The 19375-nt window shown below is 26.9% G+C and overlaps 1 protein-coding gene and 1 pseudogene across 1 annotated transcript; both read left to right on the top strand.

The window, feature by feature from the left end:
* Positions 1–837: 837 nt before the first annotated feature.
* Positions 838–6250, top strand: LOC126553272 (uncharacterized). Its single transcript, XM_050208419.1, has 10 exons — positions 838–1058; positions 3725–3930; positions 4001–4150; positions 4296–4388; positions 4577–4672; positions 4856–4912; positions 5133–5246; positions 5407–5657; positions 5725–5884; positions 6035–6250. Exons 2-10 carry the CDS (start codon positions 3732–3734, stop codon positions 6151–6153), a joined length of 1239 nt encoding a protein of 412 aa, XP_050064376.1. The 5' UTR covers positions 838–1058; positions 3725–3731; the 3' UTR covers positions 6154–6250.
* Positions 6251–15564: 9314 nt separating this feature from the next.
* LOC114129517 (uncharacterized) lies at positions 15565–17554 on the top strand (annotated as a pseudogene).
* The last annotated feature ends 1821 nt before the right edge of the window (positions 17555–19375 follow it).

The raw sequence follows: 19375 nt of genomic DNA on the forward strand, positions 1-19375 counted from the left end.
ATTTTTGACGTATTTATGGTTTTATTTGAAAAAAATAATCTTGTTTACGAAGTTTAATTTTATAAATTATCATTTATTTTACTATTGTATAATATTATTCCGCGTTTATTACCAAAAATATTGATAAACCGATAAGAAATGTACGAAATAATTATTACGTAAACAAACCCTCATATTTCAGCCAGCGGCAATATTCCGATGACGTCGGAGAGGCACCGTGTAACGTCGCCTCTAAATTGTTACTTGTGTACATGAATTACACACACACACACGTAAGTACGCGAATGCATACGACTAAATAATAAGCAAAATTGCGCATGCGTAATGATCATCGTGAGGCTCGTTTTTCATCGCCTCTGAGTACTAAAAATAGATGAGTAGGTAATATGGTCAGCCCGCAGCTGTAATTGCAGCACGATACACAACAACACATAGATATAGATAATCATAAACTGTTCCTATTGTCACAGAGCCTAATGAAACCAATTTCCTTATAAATAAGTTTAATTACACGCCGAAAAACGAAAATCTGCTGACGGATCGTATACATACGATATTTGGTATTACCCGCTGTCTACTATAATATAATATACTGTGACTATATAATTACTGAATAATATAAGATATTATAATATAAATTAATATGTTATTATATTATATTATTATATAATATATGATGTGTAGTGTACTAGTGTGTTTGGATTTGTGTTTAGTCTATCTAATATATCTATATGATATTATATTATGGTATTTCATATAGGCAGTTCTATTTTTATTTTACAAAATATCTCGTACACACATTTTAGTTATCTATAATCTATAATATTACCTACAATCGTCATTCGTCGCAGTCGTCACTCTTTCTCAGTTGTTCTCGTGGTCTACAATTTTAGCCGTGTTACCGTTATTTTTTTGTGTTATACCTATTTCCGAAATTTTCGTAATTCAGTATACGTATTACGTAGTGTTACCTTTTTATAGTTGTCTACAACGCCAATTACCGTGGTCAATGAGTATTACGTACGTCTTGTACTTACACCGAACGTGCATTTTACTAGGTAAGTATAATATTATGATGTTACTTTAATTTTTAGTATTATATAAATAGATTACCTACCTAATTGTTATTATTGCACCTATCTACTTATAATTTAAATTGTTAAATATATTCATAATAACATTATTATATAATCTAAATATGTTGAGATCAAATAATTTGAGTAAATCCACTAAACGACGGAGGTTATTAGAAGAATTAAATTTCATCCAACATCTGACTGATAGTTCGAATAATATTTTGCACGATACAAATGATTCAGATGAATTAGAAAACCCATCCTCATTAACTGTTAGTAATAATATTCCTTTAGAGCTAAGTAATGATTTACCTATGGAGGTTGAACATTATACTGATGAAATATTATGTAATACCACTATTAACAAAATATCTGATCAGATCAAACTAACCACTATTCCAAATTCAAACACCTCAAACCTAAATTTGAATGTTGCAAGTGTTGATGATAACAACGATGATGCTATGATAAAACAACCATTTTCTACTAAATTAATTCAATGGGCTACTGAAAACAATGTACCTAATAACACTTTTGATAGTTTATTAAAAGTATTGAATACTCATAAATGTTTTAACGATATCCCAATTTCTAGTAAAACTTTTTATAAAAATCATTCAGGTGTATCTTATAATAAACCTGTTAAAACTAAAATAGTTTCACCCGGTATATACTACCATTTTGGTTTGGAATATAGTATTAAAAGATACATTGATAAAGATTTTTCAAGTGAAACAATTAAATTAGTGATTGGAATTGACGGATTGCCTTTGATGAAAAGCTCAGGAAGTACATTTTGGCCAATACTAGGTTACATTAGACAGGTAAATGAAACTGTATTCCCTATTGGCATATATTGGGGTTATAACAAGCCAGATGATAGTAATGTTTTTTTGAATGATTTTGTAGCCGAGATTAAAGAACTTGTACTAAATGGTATTGATGTTGAATTATTAAAAAATAATATCTTAACTGTTTTTCATAAAAAAGTAATAGTTGATACGTTTTGTTGCGATGCGCCTGCTCGAGCGTTTGTATTGAAAACTAAAACCCATACTGGCTTTTATTCTTGTGCTAGGTGCACAGTGAAAGGTCAATATTTAATGAGGCGTGTATGTTTTCCTAATTTACAGTGTTCTATAAGAACTCATGAAGATTTTATTAGTAAAAGTCAACGTCAGTATCACAGTGATGATGTCACTAAAATTATTAGCATTCCAAATTTTGATGTTGTACATAACTTTTCCTTAGATTACATGCATGTAGTATGCTTAGGTGTTGTTAAAAAAATATTGATGTTGTGGAAAGGGAGTTTTAGTGTTGGAAGAAGAGATGTTAACAATCAAAAATTGAATAATCTTATAATTAAAAATATATCAGATAGACTTTTATCATTTAAAACATGTATACCATGTGATTTTGTTCGCAAACCTAGATCCTTAGATGAATTAGCACGCTGGAAAGCTACAGAGTACAGATTATATCTTTTATATGTAGGAATCGTTTCAATTTACTCAATTGTGCCCAAAAAATTATATCAACATTTTTTGTCCTTAAGTATAGCCATGACTATTTATTTGAGTCCAAACTTCAGAGATTTAGCTGACTTCGCTAAATCGTTAATGTTTAAGTTTGTCAAAGACTTTGGTTGCTTGTATGGAAATCACTTAATTTCTCATAATGTGCATGCATTAATCCATTTATTTGATGATTATTACAATTTTGGCTCATTAGATAGTGTTAGTTGTTTTAAATTTGAAAATTACATGGGTCACTTAAAAAAACTTGTTCGTAAAAGTGATAAACCTCTTCAACAAGTTGTAAAAAGATTTGAAGAACGTTCTAGTCTTATTAATAGTCCCACTGTAAACCTGAATAATCAAAAAAATGAAACTTTGTTGAAGAAATATGTTAAAGAACACAATGAAGGTCCATTAATAAGTGACACTACATCTCCTCAATTTAAAATTTTAATTTTAGATAAAATAAAAATAAAAACTCATATCAATGCTGACTCATATATTGGCTTATATATTAATTCATCTTTTGCATTAGTGAAAGTGGTCAATATTTGCTATTGTCTAAGTCTAAAAAAGAATATAATATTAGGTAGACAATTCAATAAACTTGAAAGATTGTTTGAGAAACCCATTAAAAGTGATAAACTTGGTATCTATAAGGTAAGCCATTTTTCTAAAACAATTTGCAAGTATAACATTGAAGATATATTTACTAAGTATGTTATTTTAACTACAAATGATTTAGAATTTGATGTAGCCATTCCAATTATTCATTTTAATAAATAAATTTTGTTAATTTTATTATAGTTAATAGTTATTAGTTTATTACAATAAAATAATCCATGTACCTAAATTTAAATAAATTAAATATACCTACTAATATTTTTCTAATATTTAGTTCTGTTCATTTTTAATACACTACTTAGTTTTTTTTTTTATATGTATACTAACTATTTTTTTATGTGTTTGATGCTTATTCTTTTTAATTATTTAAATAACTGAGAAAATTAATATTTAAAAATATACTTAATTTAAAAAATGATATATTATTATTATTAAAACGTACAATTACCTAATACTTGCATAAATGTATATAATATTATATTCTATTCTATTATGTTATGATAGAATCATAATGTGGGCTGTAGTACATTTTACTGTAGACAACTCTGTCGATTATGTTCCTTCAAGTTGGATAAGAAAAAATGGGATTTCACTGTTATGTGGATGGCCAAATAATGACTCTTCTTTGAAAAACTTCAGATCAAATCGTGTGCACCCAAACAAAAAAGACTTTACCTATTACAAGTGTAGAATAATTTCTAAAGATATTGGTAAATATTGCAAGTTAACTCATTTATAAATGTATAAATTTAACTATAAAACATGTTTTATTTTTATTAGCATCATTATCCGAAGCTAAAATTAAAGCCGAAAAGGCCCAGTTCACATCAGATGTATCTGATGTAGATAATTACAAAAAAAAACCAAAAATCAAGTCATCAAACAAATCTGCAGCAGCTGTTTTTGAAAAAAAAAGTCCTTTGGCGCCAGGTACATTTATTTAGAATATATATCAAACATATTATATACCTATATTCACACGTTTACTTTTAGAAATTGTATAGATCTTATTAATTCTAAAACAATTTAAAATTATATTATGATGTTGTAATAATAAAAAATATTGTTTTTGTAGGTTATTTTTCGGAATATGTTGATGCCGATTGTATAATGGTGAAGAATGATGATGGTTTTAAATTATATGAAAGTGATGAATGTTCTGAGAATTGTAAGCTATAATATATTTAGTCAAATTTGTATTTATTAAATTTTACTTTATTTTTAATATTAAATCATAGTTTTTTTAAGAATAAGTGTAAAGTTTTATATGACGAATTTATTATTTTCAAGTAAAATTTCTTTTATAATTATTTTTCAAATTACCTATCTTTAGTATGTAAACTTATATTTTCACAGTATCTACGATTGATGACAGTGATGTGGATAAAGACTATATGCCTATAAACAAAGATGAAAAACAAGAAGATGCTACTGAAATCTGGCTTACTAAAGGTTTGTATAATTATATCATACTATATCATACTACTTTTAAACATATTAACCCCACCACCATTATAATATGGTAATAATTATTTATTTGTAGTTAAATAATATTAATAATATTAAACTCTTGTAAATATGTAAAAGTATAATAGAATTCTTATCATTAATTAATTCTATCATTAAATTCTGCAGATAGTGAAGTAAATTATCAAAATATGGATACAGAAGATACACCAAACAGTAAACCAGGTAAACTTTTTAATATTAAACATACACATAACACAACCATATATATATATATAAATTAAACATATTATCTTATTCAAATATAAAATTGAAAAATAATATGGATAATAATTAATATTGTACTAAAATAACTCTAGATATTAATGCCATTGTAAAGCATATAATATGTAATAAGTAATAACAAACTTTTAACAATATTATTATATAACTGCCTATGTTTTAGATGTAAATACTTCATTTGAAACGCATAATAACTGTGAAACTCGCACTCTGTCACAATCGCAGTCATCTCTACAGTCTAAACAAATAGACCCAGTTAATTCTCAGTCATTTATTGGTAAAGTATTCCATATTTTAAGTGTTGAACTGAGTATTTGCTAAAGAATTAAGTCATTTAATCAGATTTATTTTTTATTTTATTATTTTTTACATTATGAATAATTACTAATGCATAAAATGTTTCTGTTAAAAATTTAGTTTGTCTTACTTTTTCTTAGGTTTCCAAAAAGCTACACTAAACTACTTGGCTTTTTTAAAAGTAGAAATAGCTAAAATTGCAGACAACCAACAACAATTATTGGAGTATATGCAATCGAACAATTTTAACAAATCTCAAGGTTCTGCTGGCAATCAGAATTGGGAACATGAAGTAGACTATTTCATTCAAAATTGGCCCATTTCCACAAATGAAGAACTAATGAATATGGAAGAAAAAATTAAATTGGATGTTAATTTTAAAAATCAAGTCGTATGTTATTCTTATTTGTATGAAAATTAATTTTTTTAGGTAATCTTATAAATTAAAATGTTTTTAGGTGTGGGAACTTGCAAGAGTAGGCGGTAAATCATTAAAAGGCTTGATATACAGAATAATGAAGAAAGTCTTTGATGACCAGTTATTAATATCTTTTACATATTATGGTTTACGGAACAAAGAAAACTTTTCACGATTGGGCATCAACAAGGCAATTTTTGGTAATATTATTTACATAAATTGATATCTTACTATTTGAATATTTAGTTGATTAGTTTTTTCTGTCAAAATATGTTATGCATGCTATTTATGTTTTTAGTAGGGGAGTATTTAATAATAATGATCTTCAAATCTCATTTTTGATTTTTCAGAAGCTGTTAAGAATAAGTCAAGTTTTAAAAATTCATCAGAGGACGAAATAATTACCTCTATTGGGAAATGGCTAACGTGTGCCAAAGGAAGGCTGCTAGAAAAAAATAAAATAAAATAATTTAAATGCTTACTATATGTACCTACATCCATAATAATTATTAAAATTTAAATGATTTAAAATAAAAAATTCAAGGTGAATTTCATTCAAAGATAAATATTGTTGTTTACTTTATTTAATTCAATGTTAAGACATTTTTTATAATCATAATCAATATGTAATTCAGATAAAAGGTCAGCTATTACACTTGATTTATATTTTGGTAAAAAAGTTGAACTATTTTTAATTTCATATTTTTTGAAAATTTTGATGTCACAAGATTTGATCTAATTTTTTTTTATAACTGTTTTAGTTCATAGGTATTCCAGGAAAAATTAGATTTTGTCTGGCGTCCTTCTATCAGATATCTCATTGTATTAAACTCAATAATAATTGAATTTACATTAATTAATACACGGGAGAATATCATATTTGTTACATATTTCATTATGGACATCAAATAGATGTGAGAAATTGGCTCATAAGACATGTGGTAGATATCTAATGGATATGTTTTTGATATTAAAAGTATATTAATTAGATATCTCATTGTACTTAAATCAATAATCATTGAATGTACATTTAATATTTCTTTGATATAAGAAGAATATCCTGTATTTATTTATTATATGATATCTATTTAATATTTCATTCTAAATATCTAATAGATGGATAAAACTGGTTCATTAGACATGCGATAGATATCTCATGTATGTTAAAAAATTTTGTACAGCGTTATTTAAGACATACAATAGACATACATATGTATAAATAAATATTCAATGGATATCCATGCAATATATCTTTGCTATATGGGTGAGGACAGACTGAATGATTGTCTGCTCTTGTAGAGCCAAGCATATGTGAATTTCAGACAATAATAGGTAGGGGTACATTCCTTAATGACAAAGGATGGACGTGTGACTCATAATTCGGGGCTTAAATACATATCTTATAGATGTAAATAACAATAGACTGCTCGGACATGTCGATGCATGTCGATGTACTGAAATAAATTCCTCATATTTCTACTCGGACCTGTCGATGCATGTTGATGTAATAGAATATTTCATATTTCTACTGACGATGATTTTTAATTTGATCAGGACATTATTTGTTGCCATAAAATGCATTATATATAACAGTTTTAACAATAATTATCAATGGAGTTAGAGTTGAAGTGGGGAAAATATCTACGACAGAGGTAGTACATACCCGGTTCGATTCTAACACCAGATTATTGTTATTTTTTGCATTATGTAATGGAAAAACGTTATTAAAGACGTTGTTGGATACGTAAGTAACTAGTGACTGAAACATATGTACGGTAAATGGTGAATGTACAATAATATGGTGCATGTACGGTAATATGGTACGTGTACAATAATATGATAAGCGTAATTGATTACCACGGCGGCGGTGTAAAAATACGTCACACACGTAGTGGGAGCGGGTGGTGGTAGGATCAAAATAAAAAATAACGACGATCTTAATGAAAAGTATCAACACGAAATTGAAAATTGGTTCAACTCTATAGATTTAGACAAAACCTATGGTCCGAAAAAACTTTCAGATGGAAATATTATCTTGGGCGATAAAGAAGTAAAATTTATTGAAAACTCTATTCTTATCGACGGTACTACTTATTCAACAACCTCGGGTCTAATCCAGTTATTATTTTTGAAAAATCCACTTATTTACACCGAAAACGATCTACAAGTATATAAATCTATATTAATTCAGACATCGGCACATTTGACCTTAAAAAGTAAAAAAATCAAAAAAAGTGGTTCTAAATATAAGGATATAATACATAAATTATTTCCCTCCGGTGGCCGACTATCTATGAAATTGCAGAAAAATAACTTAGTGTATTGGGATAATCCGAATGAGTTAGTCGATCGGTTACGATTACTTTTGGCTTCGAAAGCTGCCGGTAATACAGGCGTCTCCAATGAAATAGTATCGATTTTCGAAGAATTACTTGAAGCTGGGCTAATAAAACGAATACCAAATGTCTAAACGCGATATCGCTATTGAACTACACAAACCGTCACGGAAAAACTTCGTAAGGCGCAGAGTCAACGTATATGGAAAAAATGATTTATGGCAGGCCGACTTGGTGGAAATGATACCGTATTCAAAGAAAAATAAAGGTTACAAGTATATTTTATGCGTGATAGACTGTTTTACTAAATTTGCGTGGGCCGTGCCATTAAAATCGAAAACTGGAAAAGAAGTCACAAACGCAATGTCTAAAATATTACTAGACCGCTCACCGAAACTTTTACAACTAGATAACGGTAAAGAATTTTACAACACCATTTTCGACACATTGATGACCAAATTTAATATTCACAAATATTCTACGTTTAGCATCATGAAAGCGTGCATTGTCGAACGATTTAATCGTACATTAAAAGAAAAAATGTTTAGAGAATTTACGGCGCGTGGTTCACACGAATGGATTTCCATTTTACGAAAGCTGCAGGGTATATTGTAAAGCGCTGTTGAGCATTGTTTGCGATATTGAGAAAATGTTTTGCGTTGTTGGAAATACATTTTTATGTTGTTGATAATGTTATAATAATAAAATTACGGGTGAGGAACTAAGGAAGTTGGTGAACTTATTCGAAAATAATATTTTTGAAAAACTACGGATGTCATAAATTTGTGGGAATTATTGATTTTTGATTATTGATTAAATGTTAAATTATTTGACTAGTTATATGTATTATTTTAAAGATTATTTTTCGGAAATCGATTACCTTATCGGTACTTGCTTACGCCGAACATAGACATACAATCTAGTATGATTGTATGTCTATGTAACTAGTATGTATGATTTAGTATTACCTATGTGTATTGTATAATATACTATTTATATGGGTTATAAATATAACATTATAATAGGTATTTGCAGGCCTTGGTTTCTTACGATTCAATACCGGTAATTCCGCCGATAATTATTTTACAAATCGCCGGCTTTCTACTTATTGTACGGGTATATTCAATATTGTATTCATATTTGAAGTGCAATATTAGTTTGAGTGTGTACCTAATAAGTAATAATTAGCTTAGTGTTATAATATTATTCAAATATAGTATATATAGACGTCAGACACATCATTTCGGTAAGTACCTACCTAGTAGTATTATACTTGTATGTGAAATGTACGGTTTTTGTTATATGGTCCAATTGGATTTTAATTATTTATTTGACTTTTATATTTTTATATTTCATAGTAAGCTGCAATAATAATTAATTATTGTTCCCACAAAACATATACCTAAATACAATTTGGCTTGTTTTTAATAAAATTTATAAATTTAAATATAATTACGTAATTAGTTTTAAGTATACTTACATAAGTATCTTAAGTAGTTAATGTGTATTTACCTAATTAATTTTTATATTATCAAAAAAAGCCATTGGGAATAAAATTAATAGAGAATAATCATATTATCTAATATTCTAATAAATGAAAATATTTTCATTTTTCAAATGCCATGTGGGATGTTTGTTTTCTATGTATAATATGTATTTTTCTGGCGCGCTGTCGGTCAGCATCTGTGATTTGTACATTCTTAATTTTTATCAAATTGAAAATATGTAGAAAAACGATGTAAAAATATATTATTTTACTCCTTTTGGTAGACATTTTTTACACATTAAAACGAACAATAAATTGCACATTTATTTTTATTTTACATTATGTAATTTTGTAATAATTAAATTTCAGAAATGGCTAAACAAAATAAAAATCTTTTAAATTGGCTTATACCTAAATGTCCTACGGCTTCTGATATTCTACTTCCATTGAATAAAGAACTTGATGGTTTTGAAAATTATTCAAATGACACTACATCCCATGTTGAAGACGTAAGATCAGACGTTAACATAAAAACAGTTAATTTTTCTAAAATATCAAATGAAGATCATAAATCTACTCAGGTTTCGTCTAATACTTCCATTTCATCATTAAGTAAGAAAGAAGCTATTGCTACTGATGGTGTTTCAAATATTTGCAAAAAATCAGATATATTTAAACACTATCATAGAAATGGCAAGCATTTTATTCGGTGTGAAATATGTTACAAATTTCCTAATTTAGTTAAAGCATTTTCCGAGAAAAGTCAAATTCCAAATATCGCTCAAGAGTGTGGCGCAATTTATAGAAATGAATACGTAAAGAAGCATTTAGAAACAAAATACCATCTACAATGCGAAAAGGCTATGCGATTATCTACGCTGCCAGCATTGGATTCTGGTAAAAGTTCTATGGATAATTTAATATTGAAATCTCAATCTAATCTTGCAAATAAAATTGGTTCTTTACTTATTCACGTATATGGTGATGCTAAAAAATTAACGTTAAGTGCTCAAACGTTTCCCATGAGAGTAGTTACCAGTGAGATAGCATGTGATTTTTCATTTGAAACTTTTAACCAAAATTATGAATCAACTAAATTATTTGATTTTCAATATATAACACCTAGTTCTCATAAAGAATTATTAAAGTGCATCGTTGAAAGTTTCCAAAAACAATTTGCTTTGAACATAAAAACCAATGCTCTAGCAATGTCTTTGAGGTGTGATGGTTCAGTCGATCGTAGTCAAATCGATAAAATTTATATTTTATTGAAAATAATTACAAAGAAAGGGGAACAAGAACAATATTTTTTAGGAGCAGGTCAAGTATGTAAACGGGGAGCTGAAGGCGTATTAGAAGCAATAGAATCAGCATGCAGAAATAATGTTGGAGAAGCAACAATGGAATATATTTAAGAAATATTTCATCCATCGTTACGGATGGAACAAATGTAAATATTGGAACTAGAGGAGGATTATGGGTTTTGATTGAAAATGAATGGAGAACAACAGCATCAACATCAAACATAAATTCAAATATCCCTTTACAAAAAATTTGGTGTGCAGCTCACCGTTCGAATCTTGCGTGGAAAGATACTATTAATTCTGTACCTGAAATAAAACATTTATTCGATAAATTAATAGGATTGTCTACATTTTTTCACACGTCTGCTCTTCGTTCACGAGAACTTGATGATGTAGCCTCAAAAAATAATTGTCAGTTACTTCGCCTTCCTAAACTTTTTACAGTGAGATGGACGGAGTTCTCATTTAGTCTAGTTAATGCAGTATTAACATCATGGCGTGCTTTAGTTTTATACATGCAAAACAGCAAAGAAAAAGAAGCCAAAGGATTTGAACAATTTTTATTAGATGAAGATAATATTAAATATCTTGCATTTATGGCTGATTTACTTTCAGTTTTTAGTCGTTATCAAAAAAAAATACAATCTGATTCTACTACAGTTCTCGATATGACAAAAGAAACAACTTTGGTGATTGAGCGACTTAAAACATTAAAAACGAATGATCTTATTGGAGGTTGGGTTCAGGCTTTTAACGAAGCAACAAAAAAATATGATGAGAAAGGTGCATTAGAAGAATTTATGGGAATGAAGTTACAAAAACCACGAATTAAACGCAGAAAAGAACACCACAAATATGTTTCTGATACTCGGGATTTAGAATCGGTTTGTAACAAAATCATAATATCATTAACAAATTTTTTAAATGAACGTATTGACGTTAATTCAGATATGGTAAAGTATACAACTCCATTTGTTTCACTACAATCAACTGCTGACATTAAAAAAGTACATGAAATTTTAGCTAGTGATACTGATCTCATGGAATTATCTTTTGAATACGAAGACATTTTAAACATAGATACAATAACTGATATTCCGATATTCGGGTCTGCGGCAGGAGGCGGGGATACATGATGGTCAGGGGGCAGCGGTGTAAAAATACGTCACACACGTAGTGGGAGCGGGTGGTGGTAGGTGGTAAAAATACGTCATGTACGTGTGAGAGCGGGTGGTGGTAGGGGGTCATGGCTCAAGGGCTCAAGGGCTCATGTTTCAGAACTGTCCAATTCATACTACTTGTGTACTTACACTACGCAGTTCGCAGTGTACAGAAATAATATTTGAACGCATTATACGTCGTTGATAAAAATATTATTGGTTACAAATATTAATATTATTATAATATAAAAGTTATACCTAATACCGTCTAGACGACATTTTATCCATAGAATAGTATCTACTACTCCATGGTATTACCGTGGCTGGCCGACGCTGTATTGCTATATATATTATATATACTAATTATATCTGATACCGTGGAAAAACCACAATTAATTGTCAAAAAGTTAATCACCCACGTCGGCGATAGTCGTTTCGTCGTATGTACAACGTATCGCCGTATCGGTTGACCGTATCATCATTCGTTATATTTTCATTTTATAACATGTTATTATATTATTATATTGTCATTTGCATTTAGCACTTGGCGGCACTAGTATTCTTGTCTATGCTCGCTAACGCTCTCTTCAGTTTTCACCGTTTTCAGTATTTTTTTTCAATTTAAAGAAATTGAAGTAATACGATCTAGCTTATTTCTCTATACTTCGTGTGGTTTACGGTAAGTAACAATCATAATATTATCTAATGCACTTCTATTATAATGTTCAGTGCAATGTATATAATATGTAATAATAATAATATAATATAATTATAATAATAATATAATATATGGTATCTTATAAATTGTCATATTTGTATATAGCTACACTATATACATTATTAGGTATAATATTTATTATAATTATTAGGTACCTTTATATTATAGCCAGACTATTGTTTGACTTATGTTATATAATAAGTTTAGGTATTTGAAAGATTTAATATTTTATAATAGGTATAACTTTTTTATTAGAATATTTAAATTTTTTTTATTCAAACAATGTTTAATACATTGAATAAGTATTGCAGTACTTTGTTTTTTCAGAACAGCCCAAGTATATGTTACTAAGTAAAATATAAGAATTGTACTCACGAACAAAATGTTTAGGGTGGTCTTAAGGAGTATGCAACTATTATAATCCTATAACTATAGAATTGTTAAACTTACTTTATTTTATTATTATACTAATTTATAAAAAATCATTATATCAAGATCAAGGATATACCAATTATAATAAAATTATATTTTTAGCTTATAATGAAAAAAGTTCCTAGCTACAGAACTAAAAGAAGGAAAATACAGAATGAACTTGAAGCTTTTGAATTTATTAGTTCTTCAAATATTTTAGAAACTGATAATGTTGTTCAAAATATAATATCTACTGAAATACCATTAAATTATTCTCATACCGAATTGAAAATTTCATCACCTGAAGTGGCAAATAATGCAATAATAAATACTCATTCTGAATTGCAAATTTCATCACCTGAAGTAGCATATAATGCAATAAATACTTATAATACAGTTACAAACTTAATTGTAAATAATAAAGAAGAAACCATTACACAATACCTTGGTCAGTGGGCTGTTGATTGTAATGTGCCACAATCTACAGTTAACAAACTTTTAAATATTTTGAAATTTGAAACTCCCTTAATATTTTTGCCAAAAGATTGTCGTACCCTTTTAAAAACTAAGTCATCAAAAATTATAAACATTCGAGAAGTACAACCTGGTAATTACTATCATTTTGGACTAAAAAATGGTATTATAAAATACTCTTTAATTTTACCTTTAAATGGACACATTAAGATTGCGATTGGAGTGGATGGACTACCAATTAGCAAAAGCAGTTCAGGTCAGTTTTGGCCAATTTTGGCTTATATTATTCCATATCATGATTATGTTTTTCCAGTAGGAATTTATTATGGCTTTCAAAAACCACTCGATAGCAATGATTTTCTTTATGATTTCATCAGTGAAATTATAGAACTAACGACAAATGGCATTATTCTTAATAACGAGTTGAAAAAAGTTACACTTGAAGTCATGTGCTGTGATGTTCCTGCAAAAAGTTTTTTATTGCGTGTGAAGAGACATTCAGGTTTCTTCTCGTGTACAAGATGTACACATGAAGGTGAATACATCAATAATAGAGTTTGTTTTCCTTATAATGCTACTAGTCATGTAAAAAGAACTCATAATGATTATATTTTAAAGAGTGATGAAGAGCATCATGTTTCTCCTATAATTTCATGTATTGCGTTGATACCTGATATAAATATTACAAGTTTGTTTTCTTTAGACTACATGCACCTAGTTTGTTTGGGTGTTATGAAAAAATTGATAAGTCTTTGGATGAATAATGGCCCTACTAGTGTACGTTTACCAAGTCAGAAAATAAAACAATTGTCACTCAATCTAGAAAAAATGCGGAGCTGTATCACCAACGATTTTGCTCGAAAACCACGAAAAATTGAAGAGTATCCTAGGTTTAAAGCTACAGAATTTAGACAGTTGCTCCTGTATACTGGACCAATCGTTTTTAAAAATGTCTTGTCAGATGAGTGTTATAAACATTTTATGTCTTTAAACATATCAGTGAGAATACTTTTTAGTAAGGATCATTCTGGATATTCAAATTATGCTGCTGAATTATTAAATTATTTTGTAAAAATATTTCAACAAATTTATGGTTGTCATTATCTATCGCATAATATTCATAGTTTATTACATTTAGCTGATGACTATATTACATACGGACCTCTTGATAATTGCAGCTGTTTTCCATTTGAAAATTACATGAAAATTTTAAAACGCATGCTTAGAAAACATGAAAAACCCTTGGAGCAAATAATTAAACGTTATGGAGAGATTATAACTAATGACAATATTAAATTCAGTAATCATCAATTCAATACATTTACAATTAAGAAACCTGATTGCTTTGTATTAACAACTGGAAGAGAAATAGTTCAAATTATTGACATTTTATCAAATACTTCAACAGTTGTAGGTAAAAAATTCAACTCCAAAGAAAATTTGTTTGAAAAACCAATAAGCTCTTCTAAACTTGATATATTTATTGTTAAAGATTTATCTAAAAATGCAAAAGAACGGTCTATATCAGATATAAAAAAAAAATAATGATTTTTGATATCGACGAAGTATTGATAGCTGTACCAATATTAAAATAAGTTGTATTTATAATAAATATTTCAATTTTAATTTTGAAGTATTTTATTTGTTATATTAGGTATTAATATAAAATAAATATACTACCTATAAATTATTAAGTGATGTTTAGACTACTGTAAAAAATAAGTTTTTAAAATTATTTAAATGATTTTCTTATTATAATAATATATACCTATATAGATATTTTATAATATAACGTTTTATACATGTAAATTTTTTAATTTGTTTTTAAATATTGATATTTTTAGTTGCAAAACATTTTATTTTTTTACATTCCAATTTGGTCTGCAGAAATTATAAATTGGCAATTTAAAGTTAATTTATTAATTATTTTTAGTGTCAAATTTATGTTTAAATACCTATTATAATTAAAAATTATATTGTTCTTTAAGAATATGTGGAGTGTCGTTTGTTTTTTACTGATAACACAGTAACTGCTGTGCCAAAATTTTGGGTTCACAGAAATGTTTGTGCTTGGCCAAAAAAATCACCTCAAAAATTAATTGAACGTCGTATGAACCCCAATCAATTAGAATTTGATTACTTCAAGTGTAAGGTTTTGCATTCAAATATAGGTAATTATATTAAGTTTAATTATCAATAATTCTTAAAAACCAAATTAATGTTAATTTACATATTTTTATAGACAGCTTGTTGGAAGTTCGATCCTTGGCCAAGAGAATTTCTGGGTCATGTCATCAAATGATGATTTTGATATAAACATAAAAAAAGAACCCGAAAAACTGTAATTTACAAGAAAAAAGAATTGATCAACATTCCAAGTCCTCCTGCTCATAATAATTTAGAAGGTAATATTATACAATTAAATTACAATATTTTTTTAAAAATTATTTAACATCATTGTGAATTAAAATATTCGATTTGTTTCAAAAATGTTATTAATGTTTTTTTTTTTTTTAAATTACTTGATTTAATCCTAATTCAAAGGAAATGTATACCATAGAAATACGAATGTAATTAATTTTATTTTTTTTATTTAAACTTATATAGTATCTGATGATGATGGTGATGATTCAGATATAGACAAGACATACACACCAATACAATTAAATGTATCAGATGAAGATGATTTATTTAATGAAGTTTGTTCAGATATTGAATCTGGTTTCAAAACACCAATAAATTTACCAAATAAACGATCACCTACGTTTGAAATAGCATCAAATAGAAAACTAAAGTTATACAATACCTATATTTCATCAAACAATTCTACACCATCGCCTAATGTGTTGGTAAATGAAATATCTCTTGACAAAAACCAATTGGTACTTTCTCAGCCTGAACATGAAAGTGATGAAGGTAGTAAAATAATTTCTTTAAACTATTTTTGTTATCATAATTATTTTATTAATATTGTAATCTAACTATTATTTATTATTATTTCAGCTTTTAAAAAAAATATAAGAAGAAGTTTAACCACGTTGAAGTATGATATACAAAATATACACTCACGTATGGATGTTCTAGAAACTTTGCTCGAGAAAATAGACAATAAACTTTCAGGACAACCAAATATCATTACTTTAGACACAGAAGATATTAATATTATTGATAATGATGACGATTTACATAAGGCAGAAGATAGATTAATTAATGATGCCTTATACCGTTCTAATGTGGTAAGTGATTCAAATAAATAAATATAAATACACAATCTTTAAATAAAATAAAATATGTACTAAAATATAACTTTTAATTTGTAATGATGTTTTTAAGATACTTCTTTTTTTTACAACTAAAGATTATTTTCTTAAAATTGTATAAAACATAATTATTATGGAAGTTATCTAAAATAATAAACTAACAATTTTAACTAGGTTAGTGGTGTATAGTATAATAAATAATATAATGTATATTTTATTATTTTATAGATCAGAACTTTGTCTCGTTTTTTAAGCAATAATTTGGCTGAAACTATTAGGAAGATGATGCAAAATTTATTTAACGATTCATTTTGAATGAATTATTCCTACATTGGTTTTAAGGGAAAAAACCAATTTTCAACTTTGCAATGTTGCACTATTATATTTGGTATGTTAAAATAAATGTTTTTAAATGTTTGATATTTATATTTTATAAAAATATATATATAAAAAGTTTGAAAAATGATGCTAAAATAAACTTTACAAACATTATGTATATACAATAATAATATGTAGTAACCCGATTATGTACAAATTTTATGTAGATGATATTTATATGGCTGTTTTATGGTCTTTAAATTTATATATTACAGAAGCAGTTCGTTCCATAAAAAAATATGCTGATATTCCAAATATGGATATAGAAAAACCCTTAAAAAATTGGATGGGCCAAGCAGCACAACGCGAAAAAATGAAAAAACTTAAATTGGCTACCAAATAATTTATAATTATATTATGTATATTTTATCATTTATTATTATGATAAATAGATAAATATTTCATAAATAGTATAATAATATTATAATCATGAATTTTTTTAAATTAAATCATAATTTTTCCTTGTTATATTTTAGCTGTTTCTAGTATATAAATAACCCTTGTATCTCATTGTATAGTAAATTTAATATTCGCATATCCAATAATACATAAATTAAGCAATATAATATATTTGTAGTACTAATATCTGTTAAATATTATTATTATATAATATAATATATATATTATATATATTATATACTTCAGTATATTAATTTTGTATATAATAATTTATAAAATATATCGTGGTAAAATAATTGATATGAAATATTTTGAAAATGCATAAATCAAACATTGCAAAAATATATACCTACAATATTATGAAGATATATAGTTACAATGTTATAAAAATATCTAGCTATAATATTATGAAAATATATAGTTACAATATTATAAAAATATCTAGCTACAATATTGTGAAAACGTTTAATCGCCTGCCAAAAAATGTTTCTCAAATGTTTTGATAATATTTTAAAATATTGTAACAACCTAAATCAAATATTTTAATTTCTATCAACAATATTTCTAAAATATTTTTAAAATATAATTTTGCTGTGTGGGATAGATCTAGATTCTAGATAAATACATGTATCTAGTTACCTACCTATTAAAATGAATAATAAATTATATAATTATCTCGATAATTATAAATGAAAATTTAATAGAATAATTTGTATTTTGACACTAAAAATGTGTTGGGACTTTTTTTCCATAGACTTTTTGACCGATTACCAATTAAAAAGTACTCGTATACTATGATTTTGATGTTGAACAATAATAAATACCTATAATAGTTTAATATAAATAAAGCTCTTTAGTTTTAGATTCTGAACGTTTTTTGTTTCCATAAAATATTTAGCATTTGTTTATTGAATATTATTGTAATAATTATTTATATTAAACATTTAGATCAGTCAATTTTGCTGAGTAATTGAATAGATAATATTATTATCATATATATGAGTTTTAATTTGTATATCAATAGGTTAGTGTAATCTTGGTTAAGTCACAAATATGAAATAGAGGGATTGATAGTTGTCTAACAACATATATTATAATTTATCATAATATGTATTTATATCCAGGTGTTTTCTATAAAAATAATTAAATTAAAAATATTTATATATCGTAATATAATATATTAGCTATATTTATATATATTATATATATTATGATATATATATATTATATATTATATTAATATAATTTATATATAATTATATTATATTATTATATTATTATATATATATTTATATTTATATGGCCTGCGCGCGACCAGTTTTTTGCTCAAAAACATGCCTTACGGGAAAAACTCTCACGCCTCATAGATTAGTCCGATTTACATAATTTTTTTTTTGTTAGATAGACCAAGACTTCTTTTAGGGCGCATTGGACTTGGATTTTCAAAATTATTTTTCTAAATCGTATGTTACCGTTTTGAATTTAATCCATTTTTACAACTTTTTAATTTTTGTATTATTTTTTGTTTTTAGCAACGTAATCAAAAATCGAAGTCTTATGCGCCCTGTAAAAAATCTTCCTCTATCTAACAAAAAAAAAATCACGAAAATCGGACTAATTTACAAGGTGTGAGAGTTTTTCCTGTAAAATGTGTTTTTAGCAAAAAATAACGCTTGTAATTTTTCTGTCTGGCGATTACGTTGACTTGTGCATGCGCGTGCGTAGGTAACCCCGCGACCTGCGGACTCTTCCACTTATTGCTACT

This window comes from Aphis gossypii, unplaced genomic scaffold (genome assembly GCF_020184175.1).
Source record: "Aphis gossypii isolate Hap1 unplaced genomic scaffold, ASM2018417v2 Contig00116, whole genome shotgun sequence".
Lineage (NCBI taxonomy): Eukaryota > Metazoa > Arthropoda > Insecta > Hemiptera > Aphididae > Aphis > Aphis gossypii.